The 14,414-nt window shown below is 44.9% G+C and overlaps 2 protein-coding genes across 2 annotated transcripts; one reads left to right on the top strand and one right to left on the bottom strand.

Annotated features, from left to right (window-relative positions):
* Positions 1 to 191: 191 nt before the first annotated feature.
* Positions 192 to 4,530, bottom strand: lgsn (lengsin, lens protein with glutamine synthetase domain). The gene is given in 5 exon segments (XM_086083115.1): positions 192 to 918; positions 2,103 to 2,642; positions 3,457 to 3,623; positions 3,709 to 4,318; positions 4,320 to 4,530. Coding segments are annotated over 5 exon segments (2,049 nt in total). The 5' UTR covers positions 4,395 to 4,530; the 3' UTR covers positions 192 to 261.
* A 1,196-nt stretch (positions 4,531 to 5,726) lies between these two features.
* ptp4a1 (protein tyrosine phosphatase 4A1) lies at positions 5,727 to 14,141 on the top strand. The gene is made up of 6 exons (XM_086083335.1): positions 5,727 to 5,894; positions 7,666 to 8,273; positions 10,321 to 10,413; positions 11,246 to 11,376; positions 11,468 to 11,542; positions 12,463 to 14,141. Exons 2-6 carry the CDS (start codon positions 8,169 to 8,171, stop codon positions 12,578 to 12,580), a joined length of 522 nt encoding a protein of 173 aa, XP_085939461.1. The 5' UTR covers positions 5,727 to 5,894; positions 7,666 to 8,168; the 3' UTR covers positions 12,581 to 14,141.
* Positions 14,142 to 14,414: the final 273 nt, after the last annotated feature.

Genomic DNA, 14,414 nt, shown 5'->3' with positions numbered 1-14,414 from the left:
GCAGAGACCGGCCACAGACAAAACTCCCTTAAAGATAGCAAATGTACAAACCCGTTGCCCTTCTTCTGAGAGTGAGACAGATAATACAATTCTATTGATTGAGCCATACTGCTGTAACTAAATCCAAAACGGCTAAAATATAAATTGAAACTGAAAAACAATGTTAATAACTTAACAAAAACAAGAAGACATTTCCTGATTTACAGTTTATTTGTTACCTGCCAACACGGTAGCAATAATATAAAACAACATTGCAACGTTCTAGATAAAATATTCCAGGCACTTGTTCCTCTCGTCGTCCAGTTCCTGGGTCTCGATCTCAAACGTCTTCATGGCGATGAAGTACTGGACGAAGGGCTCCCCCAGGGCGCCGCGGATGACGTGGTCTTCGGCCAGGGCCTCCAGGGCGTCGTCCAGCTTGACGGGGATGGCAAATTCCTTCTGCTGACTGGGCGCCTTGTGCACGCCGCCCTCCATGCTCAGGTTGCGGCGGATGCCGTCCAGTCCGGCGGCGGCGGTGGCGGCCAGAACCACGTACGGGTTGGCCATGGCCGAGCCCAGCTTGTTGTCGATGTGGGTCTCGCGCCCTCCGTGGGACTTGACGTTGAAGGAGCCGCTGTTGTCGTTGCAGCCGTAGGTGGCGTACAGCATCCGCTTGGGGTCCTTGGCGGCTTTGGCCATGTGGCTCCGGCAGCCGAGGCCCGGCGACATGAGGCAGCTGAGGGCGGCCGAGTGCGCCAGGAGCCCGGCCAGCCACTTGCGGCCGATGTCGGACAGCTCGCACGCCGCCTTCTCCCCGCTCTGGAACAGGCTACGCCGCCCGTTGGCGTCCCACAGGCTGTGGGAGAGCACGCCGGCGTTGTAGAGGCCGTCGTCCGTGAAGAAGCTTGCGATGTAGCTGTGTTTGCGGGCCATCTCCTTTCGTGTGCGTTACAAACATGCAGTGCAAAGAAGAGACAATTACAAAAGGAAATATACCACATTTAATCGCCATTTACAGACTGTCGAGAAAAAGGGTAGAAAAATTGTGAAACTATTATTAAATTCCTGCCTCTTAAATATGACCTTTGGTCAATTGTTTTGTTTGTGATGACAGCCTAAATGGTAGTTTTGAGCGAGCTTCAGAAACGCAGCTGCTTAAGCGACACGGAAAGCGCAATTACAGCACTAATGCCCTGAGATGTGGGCAAGGAGAGCCACAGTCACCAATGCACTTTGAGCTGTGTCTTAAAAGAGACCAAGTCAAACACACAAATACAAATTGAGAACAGTCACAGGGAGTCACAATACTCAACTGGCCAACCCGAGTCCTGCTCATGACGTCACTCACTTGGCCCTGCCCCTTAAAGGGCCCGCACTCAACACATTGGTACGACAGTATGTCTAATATAGCCCTGTTTAAATGCTTTGCCGCTCTGGTGACATCTTGGTGTCAAACACTAATGTTGAACCGAGCGAGCCCTGGATGCAGAGCGCAGTTTGAGGCGTGGGTGGACCTAAACGTTTGACTCCGCCCACACGCATTTTCAACATTGAAGCCCCTTTTTCTTTCTTTCTTTGTTGTAAACCTAACCGTAACCCTACCACATCACGATTATAGTATTTTTTGAACACTTTAATGAACAAAAATTCTAAACTGACCGAAACCCAAATACTAAGCTCAACCATCCAGGGATGCGCCATCTGCTGGGCACATGTATTACTGCACTTCCGCCTCTTCCTCAAACCGTTTAGTTAGCTCCGCCCCGGCTGACTGAGGCTTGAGTGTTTGTAATTTTCGATACTCCATAATGTGTTTGAAAAAAAAAATAACTTTACGTCATTAAAAATGCACAATAAAAATTCTACCATTTTGAAAAATCCGAGTGGGTGGAGTCAAACGTTCATGTCCACCCGACGTGGAGGCACGCCTCGAACTGCACTCTGCATCCAGAGCCACTTGATTGAATCAGGCCATACAGAAAAGTGCTTTGCTGCCATCTTGAGGCATCGATAGGCAATTACACACCTCTTCGTTCTTAATATTGTGTCTAATATGCCACTCTGCTTGGACCCCGAGTCTGCTCATAAAGCTGAGTGACTGAACTGAAATCACTTCTCACCTTGATGCCGGTGCGGAAGGTGAAAGCGCTGTCGGCCGCCGCGATGCCAAATTCTGGCCGGAGGTTGATCTCCATCTGGCCCGGCCCGCTGGCCGACGCCATGCTGTCGACGTCGGCGCCCATGCAGTACATGCCGTCCAGCAGCTGCTGGAAGAAGGGCAGGTCGTGATTGCCCAGCAGCGTGGTGGCGGGGAACAGCAGCGTCTTGGGTCCGATGCGGTCCGGCGCCCCCAGGACGCAGCACTCGTAGGTGAAGGAGGCGTGCAGGGAGAAGCCCAGGTTCTGGAGCTGGCCCAGGAGCTGCTTGGCCAGGAGGCGAGGGGACGTGCGCAGGGGGCTGCCCGTCACCGTGCACGGGTCGCAGATGACCCTCGCCGTCTGCTCGGCCCACGGGAGGATCCGGAAGGTGGACAGGTCCGGGATCAGGAGGATGTCGCTGCTGAAGTTGGCGGCGTTGGCGTGGTCCACCTCGTTGCTCTTCGGGCTCAGCGTCAGTTCCAGGTAGCTCCTCGGCATCGGGATGCCGTACGCCGCCTTTTCCTGGGATTAGCACAGAGCGACAAAAAATGGGGACGCTGTTGCGACGTATTTATAGAAGGATGAGGGCCTCGGTCGTGTCGTGGAGCACGTAGAAGACTTTGGTGCGTCTTTTGCACCCGTTGCGCAAATCACCAGCGACTCGTCTGGACGAGTGGATGGAAAGACGGGCCTGTGACGGGTTGGACGGGTGATGGATGGATGGAACATTGATTGATTAATCTGTTCGTAGAATGTTGGATTGTTGAATGGAAGATACACACAAAAAAAAATTTTATATTAAATTTTGCCCAAAAAATTTAGTCAAAACAACCCAAAAATAGGTTTGCATTGTGGTTTATTTAATTTGAGCCAACTTTTTGTCTTAAATAACTCTTTAAACTTTTTGACCCCGCTCAATTGCGTTATTCAATTACGTCATCCAAAAAGTTTGGCCAAATGAACGAAAACACAAAATTGGGCTGCTTTGTGTGTTATTAATTTCATTTGACCCAACTTTTGGGGTTCAACAAATCTTTTTTTTTTTTTTTTTTAAATAACTGAGTCGGTCAGTTCAGTTTTGACCCAATTCAATTGGGTTATTCAATTAACCCAAAAATTGGGTCAAGTGAATAACCCACAAAACATTGGTTTTTTTTTTCTGGATTATTCATTTAATTTGGACCCAACTTTTTGTGTCAAATACTGTAAATCAAAAAGTTGGGTCGGTCCATTCTCGACCCAATCTGGGTTCTTTTTTGACCAACTGTTTTTAGATTTTTGTGAGGATTGGTGGATGGATTGTTGGATCAGGACGGACGGATGGACTCGTGATTACATGGAAGAAGCGGACGGGCACGGTCTTGGACCTGGACACGCCGTGCAGGTCGGTGGCCTCGAATCGCACAAAGTTGATGTTCTCCCGGGCCATCTGCTGCTTGATGCTCTCCATGCTGGAGACGAACCTCAGATTCCCCGACGCGTCCGGGCTCGGGTTTCCGTTATCTGCAGACGAGAGTTCCAAACGTTTGCGTGTCCCGCCGAGAGGACGGCCGGCAAGATGATTCGGCGCTCGCGTGTCAGTACCGACCTGTGTGAGGAGCTTTGGTCTCTCCGCGGGAGCCGCCGCTGTTGCAGGTGCGAGCCAGGAATTCCGTCTGTCTATTTGTGTTGGCGTCGGGCCGGAACGAGCTGGATGAATCCACGGCGGGGGGCACCTGAATAGGAGAGTTCTCTCTGGATCCGGGCCCCTTTCTGGAAGCGTCGGACTGAGGTTTGAAGGTACTGAATGCTCTTTGCGGGCTGACATCGCTCGGCCTTCCGCCGCCGTTGCCCCCGTGCAGGTAAGGACTTCCTCCGGCGAGGAGAGCCGGTCCGTCCCTCAGGAAGTTCTTCAGTTCCTCCACAGTCTGCCTGTGCGGCGGCGCCCCAATCAAGCCCCCCCCGACGTCTGGTCCCTCCGTCCCGGGCTGGTCAAATGGCTCCGGCGGAGGTCCACCGGCGATGGGAGAGTCCGGAGGTTTGTTTGAGCCTCGACCGCCGACCCAGTCGATGGCGGGCGCGTATTTTCCCGTCACCCTCACTCCCTTGCTGATCCCGACGCTCATCCCGGTGCCGTCCATTTGGTCTTGGCTCCTTCTCAGGCTTTCGCTTTTGTTGTGGCGGATTGAGTCGATCGACTGCGCGGTCTCAGCGGTCACCCTTGGAATCGTCGGACTCCTTCATTTGTGGCCTTTCATCAACTCTGCTTTTTGGAATTTGATTGCGAAGTGACATCCTCGCTGGCACATAAATTTTTATACACAATTGGTACAATGGTGACGTGTTGGAAGCTTCTTTTTTTTTGCCTCCCCCGCCCCACACAACCCTTTGGGGCCTGACCAGCACCCACCTGCCGGCCAGCGGCTGCCGGACACGCAAGTGGCATAACTCGGAGCCGATTGGTTGCTGCTTGCGACCATTCGGGGGGGCTTTTGTGTCCCAGCGCTGCCAAAATGCCAAGGTCAGCTCTTTTTTGCCTTTCCAGAAAGGTGACAGCCAAAGTGTGGCGTGCGCGCTGAGACAACAGGAAAGCACCAGGAGCACATAAAGCAACTTAAGCAACTTGAATTAAAAAAGCTTCCCTAATACACTGTGAGAGACGATTACAATTACTATTCACATCACATTTAATTGTACCAGTTTTTTTTTTTTTTACATCATTCAATTCATTTCTTTTGGTACATTTGGGAATTCAAATAAACAGACACATCAACTTAAAAAAATACAATAAACAGTTGAGCAGAAATGTTTCACACTTGGCATGACTTAAGAGTTTCAACTTTGAAATAAAACCTAAAAAAAAAAAACTAAATAAATGAATAAATAAATAAATAATTGGGTCGGGTGGGTGTGGGGTTGTCAATTTGACCAGGAAAAAAAGGAAAGGATCCGTCCCATTAAAGAAAATAAAAAATAATTAAAATGTATGCCGTTTTTTAAATGGAATTTTTGGGTAATTTTTATGTTTCTTTTTGTATATTTTTTATTGCATTTTAGGGGTCAATTTGAAAATTCTAAAAATTGATAATTTCACAAATGTATAGTTTATTTTAATCAAGATTCGTCAATTTGACTCGTGACTCGACAAGTGGGTTTCAAACAAAAAGACAAACGTACATTGTATATGTATTATACAATATATATTTATTTATTTATTTTACATTTTTAACTGCACTTAGGTGTAACTAATTAAAAGACAGTCATGACAATTGTTTATATTTCTTAATATTTATATATATATATATATATATATATATATATATAATTATTTATTTATTTTTACATTAAAATTTGATTTAAAAAAACGTGACTTTTTTTTCAGGGTGGGGTTTGACGAGCTGCATCATGGTTGCATCAAAGGAAATAACGACGGACCGCGAGATATCCTTCAAAATAAACTCGAACACTGCCCTCTGAGGGGCAACAAACGTATTGAGGGGAGACAATCAAAACAATAATATTGTAATTTTTGTTTTCACCAAGAATAACAACAGAAACCTCTCGCAATGTATTTATTTCGGCTCTAAGGCCGTTTTAAGCAGGAGACGGTCTTCTTTTGAAGGTCAAAAAAGGAAGTACTTGGCTTAGCGTTCTCAATCGAGGAGACTTTGCGCTCCACTCGAGACACGTAAGGACGGGCTCGAATGGTGAAGAAGCATTTAATCGCTTGACTTTCCCCCCCTGAGGACCGGCTGTATGATTAAGTTACAATCTTCAATGAGTAAGCATATCCCAGTAAGTCACTTTTTCTTTTTTTAATCTCCGTCTTGTTTGTTGTTGTTGGTATGTGTCAAGTAAGCATATACACCCGAACGAGTGTCAGTCTGGTCGGTTCTAATACAATTCACGGCCTCGTCGCTACTGTAGTGGTTTAGATGCGGTTCTGATTTGTAATGTAGAACACGAGCACAAAAAATGTGGGCGCTTTTTGGCGAATCGGTAGCCGACGGCGGAAGCTTGGCTCCAGCTGTTCCGAAAGCGAGATTTGCCTGCATTGTTTTGGGTTCAAACGGGCAGGCAATTCCGTTTATTGGTAGCGTTTCGGCGTGTCCCCCCCCCATCCTATGTTTTTTTTTTTTGTTGTTTTGGCGAGACGCCATGTTCGGCGACATTACGTTGGTGGGGTTGAGTGACGGACGGCCCAACATGGCGGCGGCACGAAGCACAAACTCCACCGTGCTTGGTTTCTTTTGACATAACGGCAACAACTCGAACAACGCGACGCCAAACCGACGATGTCATGTCTGACGCGTGCGAGCGTCTGCATATGGCGTCTCCCGCGTCCCTCTTTGTCACTTGGGTCGCCATGTTTGCCCGATGCAGTTGGAACCGGACAATGGCGGATTTAGCCGGCCGTTCTCGCGACGTGTGTTTCTGTTGAGACGAAACATTTTTTTGTTATACAACACAAGGGCGCCTTAAATGTCGACTTTGAATCAAGATCTCAAGTGGCTGGTGTCGTTAGCCTGATGACACACTTGCTGGCCGTGGTGACGTCACGGCCGCGCATCGTCTCGAAGAACGGCCTGCAGGCCGCCATGCAAATGAGCCCTTTAAAATAGTAGGCCAAACGGCGCATGCGCAATACCTCACCAATGGTCAGTGAGTCGCTTAATTAGGTACACCGTTTTATGATGTTCACGATGCTCAGTTTGCCTTTGATTTGGCAAGGACCGGTGCGGGCACTCTCCAACTTTCGAACAAGTTCCAGAAGACTTCATATCTTGAATTGTTCGTAAGTTGGAAGGAAGAAGGTTTTCCTGATTGTTTGTACAGTGTTCCCCCACTAATAGCAGGGGTCCGATCCCTGCCACAAATGGTGAAAATCTGCAAGTAATGCCCCCACCTCCCCCAAAAATCCCTCTTAATTGCCAATCAGTCGCAAAGTGACAGCATTTCCCAAAAATAAATAATTGCCATTTTTAATCAGTCACAAAGTGACATTAACAAAAAATGACTGTGTCAAAATGCTGACTATCAGTAATGAGTTTGGAGTTGTAGGTTTTAATTTTTTTTAATTCTCAGGATTTCAACCTACCGACTGTAATGATTCTCCCATTTCTGTAAGCCTCCATTGGAAAACAACAAACAACAGTTTTGCCTATTTCTGGACAGATGTTACGGAAACATAATAATAATTTATCTTTGTCTATTTTCTGCACTGTTAATTCAAATTGTCTTGTTTTTTGAATGTTTTTTTTGTGTGCGATTAATTGAAAAATGGACAGAATACCGGTAATTGATTATTTAAATGCTAAGTTGAAGCCCAACGACACAGGAGTAGTGTGGGTGTGACTACATTTGTTTTACTTTGCCTCTACTTGCGCTCATGCAACAGTTAAACCCCCCAAAAATCAACCACAACCAAGTAGTGGCTGATAACTTGGGCTGAAAAATTAATCGAATTAAAATCGATAGCACACTTTTGTAGAAAATTTTTCAAATGACAGAAGCTGCAATTTGGGGAGTAAAAATGCTAACGTTTGGTGTTGATGTCGCCCTGCAGCAGTTCTGTGGTGTTCTGGGTCACACATTTATGGAGTTTTTGAAGGGCAGCGGAGACTACTGCCAGGCTCAGCACGCCGCGTATGCAGACGAGTGAACGCGCCAACTCCACGATCGCCTGGACGCGCCCGAGCCTCAGGAGGAAGGAGCCCCCCCGACGTCGGCACGAGCGGGACGCATCCCGCAACCAGCGACAACTCGGCCTGGATGGGGTAACTTGACCCGCTTGCGCACCCGCCCCTCCCTGTCGGCTCACGCCCGGCCGGCCACGAGCAAGGTGGAAGCTGCCTCGTTTTGTTGCCCTTCCCGCCCCCCCGCGCACAAACCCGACCGCCCACCACTTCCTTCCTGAGTCGTCCCCCGACGAGACGCCCCCTCGCCCGGAGGATTCCCGTCCCGCCACACCAAACTGTTTACGTTTAGCGTCTTGAGCGCTCCCCTCCCAGTGCCGAAGCCATCTTGCCTTTTTTTTTTTTTTTTGGGTGTGCTTTTTCTTCTGTCGCAATGGCGCGCATGAACAGACCCGCGCCGGTAGAGATCACCTACAAGAACATGAGGTTCCTCATCACCCACAACCCGACCAACGCCACCCTCAACAAGTTTATCGAGGTGAGCGTTGTCTTGCTCCGAGTGTTGGCAAATTAAGTAGCGACATGACAAAATGAGCTCAAAATGCTGACTTGGTTTTTTTCCCCTTTAGAAAATCTGGTTTGCAAATTACAGTAAACCAGTAGAACTTCATTCTTTTGCAACTCGTTTCCTTGACTAGTGCTGTCACTATCAAATCTTTTTAAAATTGATTGTGAATTATTCCATCGATTAATCGCCCCGACCCCCTATTTTATTTATTTATTTATTTCTATCAAGGTGGGATGCAAGTTGAATTGAGTGGATTTAAGTACTCGGTTTATTATTAAATACTAACAGAATTAGCCAATGCTAAATGGTTAGCAATCTCGATAAGCATTAGCACGCTAGCGATGATCACTGAAAGCTCTGCATTAAGCTATTTTAAATGTTAAAATTTAAAATTTTTACACATCTATATGCAGAAGCAATGCCCTGATGTGTTGAGCAAACTCTTAATGTGCATCGGTAAGACTATAAACCTCTTCTAAATCGAGGCACTTGGAGCGAATGTGCTCAGAATGTGACGTCATGCATGCTCCCATCTCCGGGTAGAGTTTCAAATTGTTTTCATTAATTTTTTTTACGTGATTTGAATATTGCTGGAATGCGCAAAAAATTAAATGCAATCAAATAAAAGTTTCCACTTCTGCGCCATAACGCATAGAAGAAGACACGCTCACCCTGAGACGCTTGGGATATAAACACGACTGCGAGCTTTTACATTGATGAGCATGGAATCTAGTAAAAAAAAAAGGACGCATTCGCACATTATCATTGTCTTATTATCTTTCTATCATTCTATCAGTTGAACTCATCTTTGCTAGTATGTAAATAGTGGCCTTTTGCCAGAGGACTTTCTGTTCGCTCGTGCGCGGCTCATGCGCGAGCATCATGGAGGCTGCATTTACACTTTAGTCCAGAGGTGGCAGACGTGTGTAAAAGTTTCAGACTTGCTTAATGCAGCTTTAACTCATTTGCGCCCCAAAACGTATGAAAATGTTCTATTTCAAATATAGCCATGGTCTCAAAAATGTATTGATGCTTTTTTTTTATGCTAGAGCACACAGAAAACTGACGCATCTTCTGACCTGAATAGGTCTCTTATAGCAATGGTAGTTATTACAAAAAAGGCCAGCAGGTGGCAGCGGAGTATAAGAGATCAGCCAGGGCCATGTTGCAACAAGCTCTTTTTGACAGTGTTCAACAGGAATGTGAATATTTTAATATTGGCTATATTATGATGCTAATTGCTGCAAAACGGAAAGCGATATAAATGTTTTTCCTCATGAAAGAAGAGACTCAAATCTTTCTTTTGGTAGGGTCCATGTTTTTACAGCAATAGAACACAATATTCTGTGGGCCTTGCAAAATCAATCAAAATCCAGTAAAACAGCCGGGAGCGAAGGGGGTTGCTTCAGTGACAATGGCTGCGAGTGAATGAGTAAACACAAACTACCATTTAGTTGACACATACATTATTAGTACATGTACATTACTCATGTAATATTGATGCTTCAACATTATAACCCGAGTAAGCAAGGGTAGAGCTAGCTGTTAACTACATGAGGTCAGTAACGTCCTGTTCCTGTCTTCAATCATTTATTTCATTTGTAAAAGAAAACAATGACGATATTATATAAAACAATATTCTTCAACGTTGAATGAGAAGGAGCAGAAACAAGACTTCTTCTGGGCATGTTTAGTGCATGAGTGCCCTCTGCTGGTAATGTGATGAACACTTAAAATCGAGTGGCAGTTTATATATTGGAATAATTACAGCCCAATATGCGAGCGCTTCTGGCCAAGTCAAACTTGCCTCAGCATTTCAAATGGCATTAATTGCTTGAAAAAATATTTTTTCTCTTTTGGCTTTTGACACAAGTAATTTGATGCCAGGTGGTTTGTGGGCGCTTATCGGGGCAGTCTTGAGAAGTTGCAAACTGTAGCTGCAAAAGTTGTTGGCATCAATCCACCTTTGGTTTGCAACCTGGCAATGGCGGTTTTTGACATGCGTTGTCACCTGCAGGAGCTGAAGAAGTACGGCGTGACCACGGCGGTGAGGGTGTGCGAGGCCACGTACGACGCCACCCTGGTGGTGAAAGAGGGAATTCAGGTCTTGGTGAGTCTCACCCGCTCGGCGACTTGGGCCAATGAAAGTCCACTAGCTTAATGCTATCGTCGAGAGCGAGATGCTCTCGAAGGGCGAAAGCAGGCAATAAAATAAGGACGTTATCAATTTAATTCTGTTAACTTCTTACTGCTGGAAATGGCAAAATGAGTCGATATCCCTTTCTTTTGTTTTGTTTTTGTTTGTTTTTTTTCTTCTTTTTTTAATTTATTTTTCTTTTCTTTTTTTTTCTTTTCTTAAAGAGCTCAGTATTGTTCATTCGGAAATGTCATCATCATTGCTCTTTATTTTTTGTTATTTTTTTATTTTTTGTGTGTGGGTGAGTATGTGTATGTGCGTGCGTGCGTGCGTGTATTTGTTAGCTCACCAAATACCTATTAGAAAAAATCTCATACCGTTCACCTAAACCGAACACCGCCGTCAGGAGACCCGAGGGGACCAAAGAAAACCAAGGAAGGTGAAATCCAGCACCGACCAGACACCACCCACCAGAACTCCTCCCCAACCCAAGAAACATCCAGACCCCGACAAATCCAAAAAACATAAAATCAGGGAGGCCTCAAGAGACCGAAGGAGAGACCGAGAAAAGGAAGGAAGGACAGACGAAGCCGCGTGAGATCCGCAGACACCAGCCAGCCTCCACCGATTCAATGACCTGAGGAGGAAACAGATTGATATCCCTTTCAAAACAAATGCACAATACCACTGAGCTCTATTGTGCTTGGGCAGTGATTCTGTCAGGTACCACTAGAGGGGGCCGTTGTACCACTATAGCGCCTAACTGCTTTGGACTCTTGACAACTCCTTTCTCCGCCTGGCGCAGGACTGGCCGTTTGACGACGGCGCCCCTCCCTCCAACCAGATCGTGGACGACTGGCTCAACCTGCTCAAGCGCAAGTTCCGCGAGGAGCCGGGCTGCTGCGTGGCCGTGCACTGCGTGGCGGGCCTCGGCAGGTGAGCCGTCCGCCTCGGCCTCGGCCTCGGCCTCGGCCGCCTCGCCGCCGGGCGAGCCCAATCACACGTTTGGTTTGCGTTTGCCCCGCAGAGCTCCCGTCCTGGTCGCCCTCGCCCTCATCGAATGCGGCATGAAGTATGAAGACGCTGTGCAGTTCATTCGGCAGTAAGTTGCATTGGCAACATTTGCTTACAGTAGAGAGAAAGAAAGTTGAGCCCAATTGAAGATGCAAATTGCATCACATTGCACATTTTCCTATTGCCTTCATTACGGAGACAAATGTAAACCGTTACATGGGTCGGTACACGCTAAATGCAGTTGAAATATACTAAAAAGCAACACAAACTTCATTTCAAAGTTATAAATATGACTAATAAGTTACTTTATATTGCACTACATGCACAATAAAATGATTATCTAATTGTTTGTGTTAACGATAAAACTCTAAAATGTCCGTTTTAAAAATATACTTTTAAAGGGCAGGTGAAATGTTGAATTTTTGAAAGTCAATTAATTTTCTATTTAATTCCAATTAACATGATACAAATGCTGCCCAACATTGAATCCATAATTTATTGTACAAACTCATAAAACATATGTGAAATTTTATGTTGGACATCATATTCTACATAGGAAATACAATTTCATTAATTTACATTAAAAACAATTCTAAGTGACCAAAGTATGCTTTACACTTACAAATGTCTAATAAAATGTATCCTCAAGAAATAAGGGCTCATTTAATGTACAAAATGTATAATTAAATGTTTATTTATACGTTTAATATCCCAAAAGTAGATGTGATTTTTTTTTTTGTTCAAATGACTAATAATAAGTTTAATGTAAATGTCTTAATTTGTTTCGAATATAATTTAATATGGATGTCTAAAAATGTTAATTTTAAGAGATTTAATATTTTAACATTTTATTCCCCAAGATGAGCATGACTTCACGATGCAAACATCTGCCCGTGTCTGCATTCTATGCGACTCGTAAAGACACAACTTATTGTTGCGAAATGCTGCCGTGTGTTCTTCTGTCGCGCTTGCTTGTAACGGTGGCGGCGGTGTCGTTTTGCCGTCCAGGAAGCGTCGCGGCGCGTTCAACAGCAAGCAGCTCTTCTACCTGGAGAAATATCGTCCAAAGATGCGACTGCGCTTCAAAGACTCCAACAGCCATCGCAACAACTGCTGCATCCAGTAGAACAACAACAACAACAACAACAACAACAACAACAACAACAACAACATGTTGCCTTTGTCTCGCAGTCCAGAAAGAACCGACTCCTCGTGGGGAAAACCATTTCAGCATTTCTTCCATATCCAGCTTAAGGTCTGCGTTCGACTACCACACTTTGTCCTCGCGAGTAAGCGCGCTAGTAGAATTTACAAGTTGTTATGGATTAGTTTTGTTTTTAGGCCCATTCCGGTATTTAGCGGAGTAAAATTCCAATAACAAACTAATTGCCTCATTCATTTTAAGACTACATAATGAATAAAATAACATTGGTTGGTTTCTTAACACTTATAAATATAAAGATATAAATAGCAAAACATCCGGATTGTTTTACTATACTTTGTCCTTTAGTATTTGTTTAGCTTTACAACTGGGAGGAAAATTGGCTGGTTTTGTTTTTAATTCAATTATCTTGTAACGCATATACAAACAAATTATTTGAAGTATTTTCTTTTTCTACTAGGATTTACACAATCACGATTTTGGAGCTGATCAGCGAAGTGTCAAAAAAAAAAGATAACTGATAAATGGCCTAATCTATTTAAGCAACTCGTTAAATGACTGTACAGTCGACCGCAGCCATTCGTGGGGCATCGAGGAAGGCCAAGTCCACAAATGCCAACATTTGTGTTGATATTCATTTAAATGCGTTTGGAGAAAAATAATGACACCCTAAAAATTCTCCCCAAAATGCGGATAGTCAATGCAAAAAATAAAATGCTAAACTATGTGATTTTTTTTTGGATTTTTTTTTTATCTAACGGTTTATGCTGAGAAATTTTGGATCATTAACGATGGCAGCACAGAAGGTCCCTGGAATGAACTGGCATGTCTTATTTTGCGGAATCCAATCAGACGTCATAGATGGGAGTGGCCAATTACGACATTACAACCGATCACACATTTTGTATAAAACGTCTGCCGATTCGGCCCGGCTGACCAGATGTGTGTAAAGTCTCGTTCGGGCACTCTCGGAGGACAACTTCGGCATACTGTAAAGACGACTTGGCGAGCCAAATCTTCCTCGTAGGCTCCAAGGGATGTGACACATGCTAAGTGGTGGTACTAGTAAGGTTGTGGGGGGGGGGGTTGTTACTAGTAAGACGGTCAATCTTGTAGCGCACATACCAGTGAGGACAAAGTGCACTAGTTCGTGGACCTTAAGCTGGATTTCAAGGCTATTAATTGCTGAAAGGACTTTTCCAACCTTATCAGCTTGTCGTCATGGCCGTTTTCTCCCATTCAAAGTCTCGAAGCTTCTTTTTTCGCTTTTGTTTACTAATTAACTGCCACAATGTGATTTTTGTTTTTTTTTCAAACTGGACTTCCAACGTCTGCGGTATTTTGTACGCCTTTTCATTTGATGTCCCTAACGTAACACTTGGATACTTGATGTATTTGATGATGATTCTTATTCTTAGTTGGCTATTTATATCTTATCGATGGACGTGAGTGATTTAGTACGTGAGTGGCAAAGTTGTACCTGTTGACCGACGCGTAACGATTCTATTAAAGTGACAAACCGCCATGCCTGCCTGGTTACTTAAATGTGGCACGACTTTTATACGCAGGTGGTAATCAGTCAAAACAGAGGCACGACTTGCAGATCACTTTAGCCTAACCCTCATTCAAAATGCCCTGTTTAACAAACTTTTGGGAGTGCATTTTGTAGCGATGGGAAAAATGAAGCTTCACGAAGCACTTGCGGGGTTTTTTTTTTCTCCTCCAGATGGTTCGCTTTGTCTTAAGATAAAAGGTAGTGTGATGGAAATTTATTACATTTCTGTTGCATCTTTAAACT

This window comes from Leptonotus elevatus, chromosome 8, assembly GCF_054856555.1.
Source record: "Leptonotus elevatus isolate MCC_2025b chromosome 8, RoL_Lele_1.0, whole genome shotgun sequence".
In the NCBI taxonomy this organism is placed as follows: domain Eukaryota; kingdom Metazoa; phylum Chordata; class Actinopteri; order Syngnathiformes; family Syngnathidae; genus Leptonotus; species Leptonotus elevatus.
This window is presented reverse-complemented; position numbering and strand designations above follow the sequence as displayed.

Bases quoted from the DNA above. Each gene is read 5' to 3' on its own strand.
- ptp4a1 (XM_086083335.1), top strand. From the start codon at position 8,169: ATGGCGCGCATGAACAGACCCGCGCCGGTAGAGATCACCTACAAGAAC. The intron at 10,414-11,245 runs GTGAGTCTCACC...CGCCTGGCGCAG, and splicing joins AAGAGGGAATTCAGGTCTTG to GACTGGCCGTTTGACGACGG. The intron at 11,377-11,467 runs GTGAGCCGTCCG...TTTGCCCCGCAG, and splicing joins TGCGTGGCGGGCCTCGGCAG to AGCTCCCGTCCTGGTCGCCC.